General features: G+C 39.3%; 1 protein-coding gene across 2 annotated transcripts; it reads left to right on the top strand.

The window, feature by feature from the left end:
* Positions 1-234: 234 nt before the first annotated feature.
* Positions 235-17,032, top strand: LOC124141077 (E3 ubiquitin-protein ligase TRIM33-like). 2 transcript variants are annotated; one of them, XM_046508972.2, is made up of 10 exons: positions 235-680; positions 2,739-4,226; positions 4,572-4,713; positions 6,628-6,730; positions 8,287-8,376; positions 9,682-10,007; positions 10,386-10,515; positions 11,887-11,961; positions 12,638-12,790; positions 13,610-17,032. In XM_046508972.2, exons 1-10 carry the CDS (start codon positions 374-376, stop codon positions 13,808-13,810), a joined length of 3,015 nt encoding a protein of 1,004 aa, XP_046364928.2. In that variant the 5' UTR covers positions 235-373; the 3' UTR covers positions 13,811-17,032. The 2 variants fall into 2 exon arrangements, with proteins under 2 accessions (XP_046364928.2, XP_046364927.2); XM_046508971.2 differs by having other exon boundaries at positions 8,287-8,418.
* The last annotated feature ends 375 nt before the right edge of the window (positions 17,033-17,407 follow it).

The following is a 17,407-nucleotide window of genomic DNA, read 5'->3' as shown; positions in this document are numbered from 1 at the left end:
CTCAAGTATACCAATCCGAACGAGCCCAAAACATTTCAAAAATCGGCCAGGTCCGGATCTGTTTATCCATTAATCACTTGTCAGTGAATAAACATGACTCATCATGAAGGATGACAAGCCATTTAGATTTGTACATCCAGAGAAATGTAGATCAGACTGGTTAGAACCAGTTCAAACCAAATAAACTGGATAGATCTGGTTTTGCCGTAGTGAGAGCCCGTGTGACGACCGTAGGATGGGCATTCTGATAGGAGCTCTGCTAGGCGGCGGTTCGACCCTGCGCAGACGTCAATCTAGCTCGAAATAGGTCATCCAGTCAACAAAGCTTATAGCAAAGGGGAGATAATTTGTTACTTTCGCGCTCTCTGTCATAATGGCGGAGCCCGCTTCATCAATGGACCAACCTAGTGGTAGCCCAGTTGAATATACTGGGCCAGAGAAGTGCGAGGAAAAGATTGTAACAGCGGAAGATGAAGTCATAACTGTACCGTCAGACGAGAGTGATATCCAAGAAAAATCGCCAGTGGATTTTCTTCAAGCATGCGTCCGCTGTAGCAGTCTTTACTCGGAGACGAAATGTCTCCCTAAACTTTTGCCGTGCCTCCATTCTGTGTGCCCCGGTTGTGTGTTACCAAAGAAAGATGACCAGGAAATCGATGGACCCGTCACTGCTGATACAGGTACCTGCAGTGCAAATAATTTACCACCGCATTTTCATTCAAATTTGTTGATTTTATCGACGTTGCTTATGATCCTCTCTATACCGCGAAGACATCGGGTAAACATGAATCGGTCGAAATGATGTTAACATGCACATTCACGGTGGATTTGTCACAAGTCGTTTATGGGTGTAAATTTATCTGCAAGTGAACGTGTCCTTATTTCAGTTTTGGTGCGTAAGTAATCGGACTTTTGGATTGGAACATAGTTTGCAAATTTAGGAGACGACCTCTCGTGGTTGTCGGTCGATTTCGCGCACTTGCACGCTGGAACCCTGGCTCTACACACTGTTCTTCGTTTGGCGTCGCTATACGATGGAGAAGTGTCAAGATCACAACTCCTTACCGCATTGATTTCTTCATATTATTTTCATCGAATAAATTTCTTGTATCTTTGGTAAGATTTCCATAAGCCATTGCTATTTCATAAATACACAAACAACCGACAAATAAACTTACCTGTTATTTCTCCAACAACTCACAACTTGATCGATATAGATCTGTATTATTGTTGGTAAACCTGTATAATGTGATAAAATGAAATTTTACCAGTTGGTAATATGCATTAATATCAGATACGACAGAATTTTATTGCCGAAGCAGGTGTTAACCTTGTTTCTGAGTCGATAAATTTTTTACAACGGTTACATAACACATGTAGATCTATGCCAACCAGTAAAATGTTCAAATAATTTGATATGCATATAAACCTGTTATTCACAATGCAATAAATTTATAAAGCCCAACAAATTGCCATGGTTCCAAATAACATGCTTTTGAGACTTTCATGTATTTGTGGACAAAATAGTTTTTACTCTTTCTAACCAGCCGACATTCTCATTCATCATCTAATTATCGTTGACTTGGAATTTTGATTGATTGAATGTCAGTTCTGACTCAGTGTGTCAGGGATTACTAAATGTAAAATGATGTAGGGGCCTACAGCTCACTATTAATTTAGCCTAATAGTTGAGTTACACAACTCTGTTCTTTTGAATAACTCAGACTCTTGTGCCTTGTAAGCTCCAGGGAATAAACAAGAGAAAGTGAACTTGATATATGATAATATGCAGTTGTCACATGGTTTTAGTACTGAAATAATTGATGGTAATGTGATAAAATTATATTGATGTTGTTTTCACAATTGGCGTCAATTTACACATGTTATATATATTTTTTCTGTATGCCACCTGTAGGTTGTCCATGTACTATCTTTGTAAGATCACTGTTGAATGTCCAGTAATACCTTGAGTCTGGATGAAGGTTAAGTGTCAAAACATGGCACGTTGTGTGTCATTGTATTCTGGCAGCTTAGTCAGTATTCATGCCATCAACCACTGGTTTGCATGGGAGACTCAATCATGTCTGATTAAGTGATGGAATGGAATATTGCTGCCTATCTTATAACAATATCATCCAACTTGTCAATGCCAGTGTTAAACGTTAAAGGCAAAGGATCCTTTTCATAACCGTTATCACACGGGAAGCTTTCAAGGACAAGTCCGAATGTTTTACATTCTTAAAAATTGAAAATTCTTGGATTTTGTGATGCGATGACAGGTGTGCACATTCAGAATGCCCTCAAAGATCCGGATTAGAATTAATCTTCAAAACCATGCTTGTAAGAAGCAACTAACAAGATTGGGTGGTCAGACTAAGGGGACTTGGTTGGTGCATGTCATCATAACCAAATTGTGTGGATCGATGCTTATGATGTCAATCACTGAATTGTCTTGTCCAAACTCGATTATTTACAGACCACTGTCCTATGGCTGGAATATTGCTGAGTGCGGCGTTAACAACAAACACAGTTTCAAGCTGTAGTCTTGTTATGGTTTCTTTTGTCCTCAAGATCCGCAAAAAAACAACGAAAAATGGCAAATCGTGCGATCTAATGATTTTGGCACAAGGTAGGATAGTGGTTTGTGTAAAACAACCATATTTGTGAGAAAACGGAAAATCTATCACTATTGCCACACTATTGCACAAGTATGATATGTCGTCAATTTTGTTTTCCAGCCCCTCAAAAGTGTCCTTGCTGTGAACACACATACGACCCCACAAACCTCTGGGACAATCTCTTCATCCAGGAGCAGCTTCAGAAGGATGCCAAACCAGAAGAAGCTGTTGACGGAGAGACAAGCATCCATGAATGTACCGGGTGCGAGGAGAAGGAGACAGGGACATCCTTCTGCATTGACTGTATGGAATGGCTGTGTGAACAATGTGTCACAGCACACAGACGGGTCCGTGTCACAAAAGACCACAAAATTGTCTCAAAAGAAGAGGCCCCTGTTTCTGACAGTGCCAAGCAGATGGAATGTTCACTGTACTGCAAGCAACACAAACAGGAGAAGCTTATGTTCTTCTGTGAGTCGTGTGATACTCTGACATGTCGAGATTGTCAGCTGGTGGAGCATAAGGACCACAAATATCAGTTTCTGGATGTTGCTGCAGCAAATTATAAGAAGTTGCTGCAAGATCACATGTTCCACATGTCAGAGCGAGGAAAGAAACTTGGCCAAGTTCATCAAGTCATTGAGTCCAAGATTCAACAGGTGAAAGATCAACATTCACAGATCGTGCGAGCAGTCCAGGGCCAGGCAGACTTGCTGATAAAACAGATTATTCAGACCGCAAGACAGTTGCTTCAAAATGTCAAGACGGCTTGTGAGGCCATGGCAAAGAAATTGTCTAAGGAATCAATTGACCTTAATAAGATTCTCGGGAAGTATGAATACTGCTCCAGTTTTTTACAAGAGATTATGAAAGATGGAAGTAACATGGCATTATTGTCTTCAAAGGCATCCGTTTTGAAAGAATGCGGCAGGATTTATACAACTCCTATAGAAGCCCAGACCGTGAAGACTCAGTTTGTTGTACAGTACAAACACGACAATCAGTTTTTGTTTGCTAATCTCCACCGATTTGGTGCTATCTTTGTGAACAGTTCACGTTACCATCCCCAGGACAAAAACAACTCCAATCAATCCACACCGAGTCAGCATTCCTACACCAACCCACCTGCGTATAGCACCAACCAGATTCTTGCTGAACACGACAAGGTCAAACGTCAAAAGATGCTGATAGCTCTCCAGCAAGCTGCCAGTCATATCAGCAACAATCCCCACATGCAATCCCTTCTGCAACAGAAGCAACAAAATCACGTTCAGCAACAACAGTCTGGTGTACCCACCAGCGTCTCCAACCTTGTGTCGCAAATGAGAATGAGCACTGCACAGAATAATGGATGGCCAAGGCAACAGCAATTGGCAAATCCAAACCTTCAGTCTCTAAGCATGCAGCGTGCATACCAGCAACAACAACAGCAGCAGCAGCAGCAGCAACAACCATTCCAACCAATGAGGCTGCAACATCGTCCAGCCACACAACAGAGTGTATACGCTAACTCCCAGCATGCCCAACAACCCAATCAGAATTCTGTAAACACACAGTTTAAGATTCAGCTTCAGCAACAGCAACAACAGCAGTCTCAAGCAAACAGAGGTAAATTCATGAAACATTCTAAGAAGCATAGGACCATGTTTTAGCATTGTTAAGGAAAGAAAACAGGAAAAAGGCAATGTTAAGAAACATAGTTAGTGGACCCATATTATCCAGAATCCAAACTAATGACCTTCCATTTTCAGACAATTTCTTATATGAGATTACTTCACCCAATTTATGACATCAAGTTGAAGGGTAATGTTTGAATCTCAAGAAAAGATGTCATGGTAGAACAGTGTTTTATATATATTCATATCAAATGATGTAGAAATGAATATAGTACTATTAAACTTACACTTTGCATCTTTCATCAATCACATTAATAATCCATTTGAATACGACCAGGACCCCCTCCACTGATCCGAAGTCCAAACCAGAGCAGCACTCCCCCCAACAGCAGCGGCGGCAGTCGCCCCTCATCAGCTGGGTCCTCGGGGTCTGCATCTGCCCAGAGACCATCCAGTAATGAGAACACCACACTCCCAAGGTACAGTACCACATAAAGGGTTTTTTTGGGACTTGTAACAAAGTGTCTGTGGCTGGGAAATTAGGAAAACGGGTTATTTTGTCCAAAATGCAGAAGTCCGCCAACTTTATTGTAATCGATATTCATTGTAATTGATATTCATATGTATATGTATGAATGCAGTATTGGCGTGAATTCGGGATGTAGAGTGACAACCCTAAGCATCAGCACCTGTGGTGGCACAAGCACAGACTTAAACATGTTAATGAGGATTATTAACAAACCATCATAATATACAGTGTTTGAAATACCTGCCTGCCCGACCGTCCGAAACGGGTTAATTTCAACTCGGGCTGCCAGATTTTCAAATCCCCCTGCCCGACGGTCGGGTTATATTTCATATGTGAAAATATTCTTAATGTTTCCCGATGATAAGCATTAATTCACATGTAAAGATGAATGATAAAATGTAACCAAAAAGAAACCCCGTTAGCTTTTAGACAACCAAAAATTTAGCCATGCGCTTATGCTACAAGGGCTGTGTCTATTCGCACGATATTGTGTACATAAAGAGTACATATTCCACAATGTACACGATATCGTGTAAATAACAGACAATTTATGACAATATGCACTATATCGTGTAAATAACAGACAATTTATCACAATATGCACAATATCGTGTAAATAATAGACAATTTATCACAATATGCCCAATATCGTATAAATAACAGACAATTTATCACAATATGCACGACATCGTGTAAATAACAGAACTTTAACCATAATATGTAGATATATCATGTAAATAATGTAATAACCATAATATGCACGATATCGTGGGAATAACAGCACACGATACTCACACGTTATGGAATCACGGGTTATATTAGTGGATCTATCAGCAGTGATTACGAACATTATATCAACTCGCTACATATATATATATATGTTTGCGGTTTATAGGCCTAGTATCTATCTACACAGATCAACGCATCGATCTCGGCATTTGCGCCACAGTTAGAACCCACAACACTGGTTTTTAATGATACTCATTGATAAAGTCGAATATAATAAATATTAAAAGCAATCATCTACTAGTATATCTATATGCATACAAATAAATATTTAATCATTTACACATCTTATTTACTGGGTATATTTTACATTATATTAACAGCGATAGATGTGTGACAACCCTGTCATATATTCCTCAGTACGCAATTTGTAGCGATCCCATAATGACAATAACCTACAATACGGTGTACGTATGCTAAGAAATAAATACCTAAATAACATCAGAGTTGCCCTATTCAATTCTAATAAGAACGGTTTATGTATTCATATATCTGATGACTGTTTATTGGTTTAAAGTTCCAAATACAAATTTTATATAACTTAATTGAAATTTTTACACATTGGTGTCTTATTAAATAAAAATGCGATATTTTCGCATGCAAATTATGACCAGTCGTTAAACATTTTGGCCATCTTTGGTGTTAAAATGATTAATGTTATGAGGCCCTATTTAGGAATAAGGATATTTACATGATGTATTCTAGGATATTAAATACAAATCTGACCTAAAAAGTGTTTGCTATTTCTTTTCTTGCATTACTTCATGTTCAATGAATTCGATTTAAAGTTTTAATTAAATTATCCTGAGAAACATATGATTAAACATATGATTATAGTGGGCAGGCAGGTTTTGGTCAGGGCTGGCAAGTATTTCAGCTAGCCAGTCCTGTGGTCTGGCTGACATTTTTGGGAGTTTCATACCCTGGAATATACCTGGAATAATGCTGAATAGAATTCTCTAAATGTAGTCATTAGTAATCATCATAAGACTATTTCATTACATGCTTTTTTAGAGTAATTGTGTTATTGAAGACCAGTATGATCTTGATAATAATAGGATTTTGATTTGCTATTCAGTGGTGTGCGCATCAAACAGGAGAGACGATCCAGCTTTGAGATGGACTGTGTCATCACCGGGGCCAAAGTCAAGGGAGAAAAAACATCTTCATCTTGCTCAGGGGTGAGCATCAGTACACAAGAATATTTGGGGTACACCTACATTTCGCAATCTGTCGTTGAGTGTCCTCAGTTGGTATTGTTGCGTGGCAGAAGCACATGTGCATATATCACATCGGTGCACTATCAGTACAAATCATGATTTTGGTGTGTAGATTTAGCAGCTTCGTCTATTCTGGAGTTTTGTGGCCATTTTTTGTCACCATGACTATAAGGTTTTTAGTGTCTTATATAATTACTGGGGACTCTTGAGGCAGAAATTGACTTGTATCACTGTTCTATTGTTTTGATTCATTGGACTGACCGTGGCATGAAATGAAAACTGTTTTTAACAGATATTTATGATAGTTAATAATAAATATATGCAAGTTAATTTCTACATGTAATTGTTTGCAATAATCCCGACGGCTGCCAAGGGGGTACTGAGCTCCTTCAATTATCACAGGATTATCCAAATAGTGTTATGCTAGTAAGAACAGAACAGATTAACTGTGGTCACATGAAAAAAATTTGGTGTTCTTTAACATCTTTTGAATAGGATATATTTCTCTGGTTTTATTTGGTCACAATGTGGTGTCAGGGTCGGATTTTGCATTCATTAGTATGCCAAGTATGGCAATGTCAACCCTTTTAAGTTTGTATGATTGAAACGTGAAATTTATACATAATCTCATAATGTGATAATTTATTGGTAAACATGTTACCAAGGTTACATCACCAACTAAACAAACTTAGAACGTCGTCTAGGATCACTGTAGGGAAGTACCCCAGTTTTCTTTTTGCTTGGAAGTTTTGTGCATTTTGTGTATTTTTTAGTCATGGTAATGGTATCTTTTCTCCTTGTATTTTTATAAGCAATTCTTACACTTGAAAAAAAACAATGAATTTTCAAAAAAAATGAAGTAATGGACATGATGGATCAGTTTTTGACATTGTCATATGTTAATATTAATGCATACAACAGTGTGAGGGAGTTGGGTTTTAACACTGTTTTTCCAGTTATGTCACGGCGTGTTAGCCTAATGTATGGGAAAAGCTCAATTTTTTGCAGTTCTCAGACATTTAAAACTTTGGTGGCAAATCTAGGAACGTAAAAGGTACAAACCAGAATTCAATCCCACGATCATAAGCTACTGGCATGACCAAGGAACTTGTACCGTCATGCAGTGATGGGAGGTTGTTACGAATACTCACTCCATGACAGATATTGTTGTGCGACATTACACCCCATTTCATTTCACCTCACCTGAGATGTTGTCGATGTGCAGATAACTACTAACTCGCTCACTGTACTGAATTATACCATCAACTGAATTCCGAATCATCTAGACTTTTCAGGAATAGAAAAATAGCTGTTCAGTTAAATTGAATTCTGAAATGATCCAACAGAATATTTCTGATCTATTTTTAAAAAATCATCTTGTCTAGAATGCTCCTCAAACAACTGTTATTGTTGACACGTACCTGAGAATCTTTGTTGGAACAAAAGTTACAAAAAACAGCTCACCCTGGGTGATTACAAACTTGTCTTTATATGCAACCATTTTCAATCTTTTTCAGTCCACCCCCAAGCCAACGCCCGCGACTAGCCCTGGAGCACCACCTGCACCAGCAAGTAACACCCAAGCCCCCACCACCGTACCCCCACCAGTGAGTGTCCCCACTGATCTCATGGATATTATGGACGATAAAGTAAAGAGTGTTCACATATCGGCATGGCATGACCGTTTTTAGCGTGTCTGGATTTCAGTTTTGATGTTTGTCTGTAACCACTAGTTCAAGTTCTGTGACATTTCTAAGAAGCTTGACTGTTTACAGCATGCCTCTTTAGATTTCAGTAATTATTCAGCTGTTAAATGTCTGTAACACCTCATGCCTAACCAAGTCATGCAAGTTCCAAGTCCAGAAGAATTTGGGTGCTAAGCCTGTAGTTGCAAATACAATTCCAGATGATTTTGATTGTTAAAGGTCTTATTCCAGATGATTTTGATAGTCAAAGGTCTTATTCCAGATGATTTTGATAGTCAAAGGTCTCAATTACAGATGATTTTGATATTGAAGGCCTCATAGAAATTAAAACCATTGTAGGTGCATAGTTGAACTACAAAATCAGTGGATCCGATCATCGTGCAAACCTGCCCAAACTGTAATTTGATCGGACTTTGATGTCAGTTTATAATACCAAGAGAGAAACAGCATAATATGCTGGAAATAATTTACAGGTAGATCCTTTTGCATGAATATGGAAAGTTATTTGATTAGTTATCAATAGATGTCTCCTTTCTCTGTGTGGTCGTTTCATATAAATGTGAGAGAACTGGTTGTTTATAAAAAAAACCCATATATTATTGCCAAAAGTATTTTCTCTTTAGGGGTGGTTGTGAGGGATAATGCTTTTGCCAAGTCTGAGACATAAATGCTTTACTCTCATAACTGAAACATTAGTATCTAATAGTAGGACGAGTCCCTGGACATGGAAAGTGCTAGTGAGCAAGGGGAGGCAACTCTATCTTAGTATGAAGTTATTGAAGTGTTCATAATGGCTACAGCACGGCAGCATTATTCATTTATTAGGACATTTCAGTTTGCCATTTATTACAGCTATCATGTTTAATAATAGTCAAGCTTGGTGTTGATGCTAACGCATGTTTAAGTGATTCATATTAATGTATGTATTGGCAGAACAAATTTGCTATATGCAGGATTTCTGGTCTGTCCACCTCTAGGACATTGACTTATTGTCAGATATTTTCAGTTTTGGCGATGGTATAGAAGAATGTCGTATCAAAATTTCTGAAAATGTCCTTTCAAAATTTCTGAAAATGTCCAATCAAAAGATGCTGGACATAAGAGCTGAATGGATCAGGTAGTCATACTCATTGACTAGGTTGATGGCTTTTCTGTGCTGTTTTTTTTTTTAAGTAAGAGATATAACTCTGCTCTCTTTTGCTTCAGGATCCCGAGAAGGATCTAGATGAAGTGTTGGAAAAATTACCCATGGAGCTTGAACTGGGGGAGACTTTCGAAGAAATCGATGCCTCTCTTCTCACTGCCAACAACCTCAACAAACAACTGGTCACCGCGACCCAGCTGTCCAAGAAAACGGTGGATTCGCCGGGGAAGAATGGCGCCACCACCATGTTCCCAGACATGAGCTTCAGCGATCCAAACGAGGATTATTGCGCCTGCTGCCACAACGGCGGAGAGGTTCTGTGCTGTGACACATGCCCCCGTGTGTTCCATCTGCAGTGCCACATCCCTCCTCTCAACGCTGTACCAAAGTAAGTTCTCCAGTTGGCACTACAGTCGTCTATGAACCATGTTTTGACAAGGATATCACGATACACCTGTATTGAGAAGTTTCAGAACTAAGTCGTGATTCGATGCATATCATATTTCCACGGTTTTTGTTTGAAACTCTCTATGTGAACCAGTTTGTGGTTGTTGTGAATTTATAGTTATTCTTATTTGACACAATGAATGCAACATGCTTGATAGTGACTTCAGTTAAGATTTCTCTTCAATTGTTCATTTAATTAATTGTAATCCGTTTTTTGAACAGTCATTTTTCTATTTTTCATGGTGAAGTGTTTAGACACAGTCGTGTATGATTTATTTGTGATGAGCTGATGACTAATGAGATCATTTAATCATTTCAGTGGCGTGTTCGTATGTACTCTGTGTGTGACGGGAGACAACATCCGCATCAACAGTCCCACCCCTGACGAGTTGCTCAGCAACGGCACCAAACGGAAAGCACCGGGAGGGTTAGGAGAAATGGAAATTAAGGTACAAGAAACATCTGAGATGGAAGTTTTTTATCTTAACCACTTGTTTGTCTGGCCCAGATATTGTTACTTACAGGCCATTGATTCAACCTGAATGTTGCTGACAATAGCTTAAAACATGATCTTCAATACATGCAAACGTCAATTTGTAAGGGCTGTCCTTGAGGTATGCTCCTGTACAGAGTAAGAAATTGGCACTAGTCCTGCAGTCCTTGCCAGACTGCCCAATAGTTAACATATTCTAAGGACAAGTAGAAATATGCCGTTTTTAAGGATTTTGCTTTATGTTATCATTATGATTGTTTGGTTTGTTGTTTAACGCCGTATTCAGCTTGGGTGTCTGTAAATAATTGAGTGTGGACCAGACAATCCAGTGATTGATAACATAGCATCGATCCACACAAATGGGATCAATGACATGCCTCAAGCCAGCCAGTGTGACCACCCGATCTTGTTAGTCGCCTCTTACGACAAGCATAGTTGCCTTTTATGGCAAGCATGCGTTGCAGAAGACTTATCTACCCGGATCTCCACGGTCGTTATCTTTATGAGGACTGGTGGACTAAAACTGTTGGTTCCTGCCACCGTAGTATTTGAATCTCGCGCCTCCCTAAATCTTCAATGTTTAACTTTAGGGGTTATGATAAGGACCTGTTGACTTTTGATTTTGGACACTGACATGAAATGTTGCTTAAAACAACATGTTACTTCTTATTTGTATGTGACACCAGGATTCATTTAACTAAAGACCCGTCAAGATCTGGGGTAGAAATTAGAATAGGTCTTCAGCAACGCATAAGAGGCGACTAACGGGATCGGGTGGTCAGACTCGCTGGTCGATGCATGTCATCCTATCCCAATTGCGGGAATTAATGCTTATGGTGTCAGTCACTGGATGGTCTGGTCCAGAGTCGATTAATTAGAGACCATCGACATCTAGCTTGAATATTGCTGCGTTAAACAACAAACAAAATCTTTTAGCTATATATAGGACGTACACTAAGGTTTGTGAAGTGATAAAATCTCTGGTCTTCTGCTTGTGTACTCATCCCGTGAAGATCAGGGGTAGAATAGGTCTTAAGCAACCTAGGCATATCGTAAAAGGCGACTATGCTTGTCTTAAGAGGCGACTAACAGGATCGGGTGGTTATACTCGCTGACTTGGTTGATGCATGTCATCGCATCCCAATTGCGTTGATCCTTGCTCATGATATCAATTATGGATTGTCTGGTCAAGTCTCAATTATTGACAGACTGCCGCCAGCTTGCTGGAATATTGCTGAGTGCGGGGTTAAACAACAACCAAACAAACAAAGCCTGTGTACTCTGTCCATATGCTAGTCAGTATGTTGACTGTGTTCCTCTGTCCCAGGTGTGTGAGAGGATGATGCTTGAGTTGTTCTGTCATCCCAGCAGCGTTGCCTTCCATGAACCCGTCAGCAAGCAGGTAAGCACAGACTTCTGGGGATTACAGCCTTCAAATTTTGTGCTATACCACAAGGCAGAGACTACTGAATTGTGCTGTGGACAAGTCAAAATCTGTTGATGGTAGTTAGCTTTCGAGGGTAATAATTCTGAACCAGTTCTCAAGACTTCAAGTTTGGCTACAATTGGAATTGAACAAAACTCATTAAAAAATTCTTTTATTCAAGTCTTGCTATCTGCAAACTCTAAGGACTAGTGAAATATGGTTTCAACTTGCCTTTGGAAAACACCAAATTTCTGAGGCATGGGGATGGTCGGGTAGCCAAGTTGTTAAAGCGTTCCCTCATCACGCCAAAGACATGGTTACAATATGTGAAGCCCATTTCTGGTGTCCCCGCCGTGATATTCTTTGAATATTGCTAAAAGCGGCGTAAAATCAAACTCACTCACTCTGAGGCTGGGATTAGGTAGTTGCTTGTCTGCAAACAAATTTGGCATAGTGAAATAGTGGCGATAGACCCAAGTGCCCCCACACACACTTTGTATAAACTGACTGTAATATGAGAATCCTTATATGTAAAACTGTATTGCTCCCAACCTAAGTGTTTCATCACCTGGGTTATGTTTTATTGAACACACCACACGCCTGTCCCTTTGTTGTTGTCCAGAACTGGGTAAGAATTCCTCCTTTGTTGCAGGTTCCAAACTACTACAAGATCATCCAGGTGCCCATGGATTTCACCACCATCAAGTGCAAGTTGTCACGGCAACATTTCAACCATTACAACTGTGTAGAAGATTTCCTTGGGGATGTGAAACTGGTCTTCCTGAACTGCGCAACCTACAACCAGGTAAAGACCAGTTAATAGGATTAGTTTCCTTGTCCTCGTCTCCGTAAAAGTATTAAGAATTTCAGGTTGGACAAGGAAGGTCTTGACTAGTTCTGGACTTATTTAGTGATCAATCTTAACACTTTACAAATCCACAATAGGACAAAAATGAGGTCTATTTCCTGTTCTGAACACTGTTTAATAGAAATATCCTGTTAGTCTGTCTGACTCTGTGTGTGTGTGTGTGTGTGTGTGTGTGTGTGTGTGTGTGTGTGTGTGTGTGTAAAGGGAGAGAACTCTGTATCAGCTCACTTGTCTTTGGAACCAGCAGTACCTGTTGAATCTGCCTTTCCACTCACAAGAGGCTTATTGATGAAGTCATAACCATTAGCCTGAGCCAAGGGAGTTAAACTGACTTTAAAAGTCTATTTCAGCCTTGCCGAAGTAGGCTAGAATTATGGAGTTATGTTTTGGCCGGACTAACAGTCTAAGCATAGTCCAATCAAAATCCCGTAATGAAATCCCGTAACGAAATCGACATCCGGCTGATAGGCAACTCGTTCAATTGCAGGATTTGCAGAGCATGTGTACCATCAACTGGTCGTCGACAGAGATTTTCTAAATCTTTTCATGTTTTACAATCAAAGTGCTCAAATGATTTGATGCACATTGATAAAACACAGTTTATTACAATTAAGATGGTTATTATCGATGAAATCATTTTAACTGGGTGTCTTTTGCTATTGTGGGGGCTGGGGGATTTGTCATCTTCTGATGACTTGTGATTATACTTGACAGGAAAAGTAATGCAAACTTTCACATGTCACTTTCTTTTTCCAGGAAAATTCTGAAGTAGGCAAAGCTGGCAAGACGGTGAGGGGCTTCTTTGAGGAGCTTGTGTTGAAGTATCTCCCCCACTACATCACCTTTGCTAAGAAATACCCACCAAAGCCCCCTCTCCCTGTGCCAGAGATCACCAACGGAGATGGCGTCTCCGACCCCAAGAGACAAAGAACAGAGGATTTGCTTCATATTTCATGATGACCATTGTATACTGTAGGTACAGGGATAGACACGACCTGAAACTACGGATATTCTTGTAGGACCACTGGTTTTCTCACACGATGAATAATGTCAATTTAACCAGGATACCACCGAATTGAACTGTGGACTTGTTGGATTTTGCTCACGAGGTCTGTGTGAACAAAACCAGTTCATTGTTTAAATGATCACTGGGACATATTTATTGGAAGTCATCAAGCTTTGCACAGAGGCTGGAAGTAATATGTGACCAAAGTATGCCAAAATGGAACTGTTTCTGCACATGACACTGGTGTTGTAACTATGGGTCCGGACTTGCATATGGAAGAAAATCAGTGACACTAAAAGTATAAAAATTGTGTTAGCTTTGTTTTGTGATTTAACAGCGCTTGGAATGAGTGCTCAGTGAAAGCGTTTTAACTTTGTACAAAACATATGCTCCCTATATCATTTGATGTCATTGCAACAACCTGGCAGTATTCTCCAACCACTGTGATGCAGGAATCTTGTGGAACACCCTCGTGCATTGTGGGAAGTGACAATTTGAATGTGTATATACAGTCGACTACCAAAGCCCTGATATTCAACACAAGAGTGAAGTTTGAGATAGGCATGTCGATGAACATGGTGGATGTGGTTTGACTGTTTCGCTTTGACACTAACAGTATTTTGAGAAACATGCGATCCTGGGCGTTAACCATGTACTTTGTCAAAATACAAAATCAACTTCGACACTAAGGTTGCAATGTTATATGTGAAAAAGTGACACTTGTGTTAAGGAGTGAATGCCATCATTAAAGAATGGTGAGAGACCCACCAAAACACATTGGTTAACCTCATCTGTTTTTAATAGATGGAGGCCTGTTGTATATTGTACATACCATCAGAAATCACCTTTAAAGCAAATCTTCATACCATCGCTGTATTTATCTGATTCATTATATTGACACCTCGGAAGAACACTCCCTCACTCTGACAGATGGAATCACAGGACACTGATATCATGGGAGTGGTCACATCCTTGGAATGGACAATAGGTTGTAGGACTGATTTTGTCTTGGTAAAGTTGAATATGCTCAACAATCATACAGAAGTCTTGTTAGTCTTGTTTTCGTCTAGAATTGTATATGTGGAAAGGCTTGGCCGATCTTAGAGTTAAACAAATGAAATTACTTAAGCTGCGTAGTCTCTTATGAAAGTTACTTACATCATATGAAATAGATTTTTTTGTGATGGAAAGTATCAGTTGCTAGACTAGGCCACATTGTGTTTGAAACTGAGACAATGTGTCTGTGTAATTAGGGTAACGATTCATGGTTTAGTGTAGACAAAGAGCCTCTGAAATTCATGCTAGTCTGCCAGCCCGAGAGTTGTGCTGAGGACAAGTAAATATTCAATGATGGTAGTATAGTAGCATTTGAGGATAATACTTTTACCGATTTTGAAACTTGCTACAAACCGAGGATTAGTGAAATAAGGTTAACACTAGTCGTCTGGACTATTCTTGAGAGAATAGTTGGAAGAATATGGTTGGACAAAGTGCGTTTTGAATTACTTAAATAAAACTTTATGGAACTGCACGTTCCCATTTTAGGATTCACTGCCATTTTGTGAGTTTGTTTACAACAAAATTAACAGTTATGATTGTCTGGCCATGCGGTCATGTATTGTACAAAATGTTACCCTCCAAGGACCTATGTTTCAAGCTACTGCCATGTATATTATGTCATTCAGTTGGTACAGACTGGGATGTTGCTAAGCTGCTTAATACATTTCACAGATCCAAGTAATTGCGACAAAGTTTTCCTTACGTCTTAGATTGCTGTATGAAGAAAGTCATCTGTTCTCGAGGTCTGTTAAATAACTGTAACTGCCCTATCAGTAATATAGTTTCATTGTTTCAAATTGAACCAGAATGGATGGTGAAGTTTGACTGGAATTCCAAGCGCATGATTATTTTATCAGAATGAAAACATCTGTGGTCGTTTGACAGTAAAATCCATAGTAATGTCTCATTGATTTTGAAATTCCTTATTTAACTTAAACTTCAGTACATTGTATTATATGATACAAACCTGTTGTGTGTAACACATATTGCCATAAATTTATTTTAAATTATTCTGTATAGTGCTATATTTGTATTTGTATATATTTTTATACATGTACATACAGTTTGCATACAAAATTAATTTGTTAGAGAAAACAGGAGACCAGGAAAAATTGTTTTATCTGTCAAATTTGTTGATGAATCAGATGTATTAATGACAGCACATGATTCTGATTCGGTTCTATTCTTTGGTTTTCTCATCAGTAGACCAGTGTGAATTGCTTTACCATGTTGTAATACCATTGAACAAACTACCTAAATAGTATTATTTCCCCATTGTTCTGTTTAACAGATTAATCTTTTCGACATGTTCAAGCTTCAGTGGCTTGGTTTGAATGTATTACATGTGGTGCAAAACTAGTAAGGACTTGACAAACAGGATGTTTTCCTTCTGACATGCATGTAGCCGCTATCTTCTAATTCAAGGATCGGGGCGGTCGGGTAGCCTAGTGGTTAAAGCGTTCGCACGCCACGCCGAAAACCCGGGTTCGATTCCCGACATGGGTACAATGTGTGAAGCCCATTTCTGGTGTCCCCCACCGTGATATTGCTGGAATATTGCTAAAAGCGGCGTAAAACCATACTCACTCACTCACTCATTCAAGGACAAAGGATATTTGGGTAAAGCTACTCCCAACACAACAAACCCTAAGAATCGAAGAACCGTGCAAGATCAGTGAAGCGATACTAATATTTATCTTGAGATGTATCTCGTTTTCTGAGGTTTTTTCAACCTCTTACGAAATATTTTTGATAAACTAAAGGTTAAGTGTGGAGACTATTGAAAGAATTATTTCACCAAAGACTGATTTGTTACATATGCAGATGTTACATATGACACTAGATTTTGTCCAACCATACACACATTTACCTGACTGTGATGTATTGAGTTAACATTGACCATTTGTTTGTTTGAAATACTAAAGGTTTTGCTTCAAAAGTAATCATTATTTCCTTAAATATTGAAGGGAACCAACCAATCAAAACTTTGATTGGTCCAGGGAAATGAAACTAGTCACAATTTGTTTACATGACATACCATTGCCAGTACTTACCAAATGAAACCTTTTCATACTTTCATACCATATTTCTGTATAAATAAACCATTGATGTGCTGCCTTGTTGTGTTGTAACTTCTATCTCATCTGGTATCTTTAAAGGTCATCTTCGTGTTATGCACGAATGGATGACAAACAAATGTGTTTGGACCGCCTCCAGTTTCCTAGTGAATAGATCGTCTGCCCGGAAAACGGTGGTTCGAACCCCAGGCCTCGTCATGCCTAACGACGATGGAAGATAGTATTTGTTGTTACCCTACCTGACTAAAAGGCTCGGAGTCCCTATAATGTGTGATAGTATCATATTTTGTCGACTTCCATCCGTGTTATGTGACTTCTTCTTCTCTCTCTTTCTCCCCCCCCCCCCCCCCCCCCCCCCCCCCTCCCCCCCCCCCCCTTAGGCGATCGTAACTCCCATATCTTAACAGACTT

The sequence above is a fragment of the Haliotis rufescens genome, unplaced genomic scaffold (assembly GCF_023055435.1).
Source record: "Haliotis rufescens isolate VD_foot unplaced genomic scaffold, xgHalRufe1.0.p SCAF_6, whole genome shotgun sequence".
Lineage (NCBI taxonomy): Eukaryota > Metazoa > Mollusca > Gastropoda > Lepetellida > Haliotidae > Haliotis > Haliotis rufescens.
This window is presented reverse-complemented; position numbering and strand designations above follow the sequence as displayed.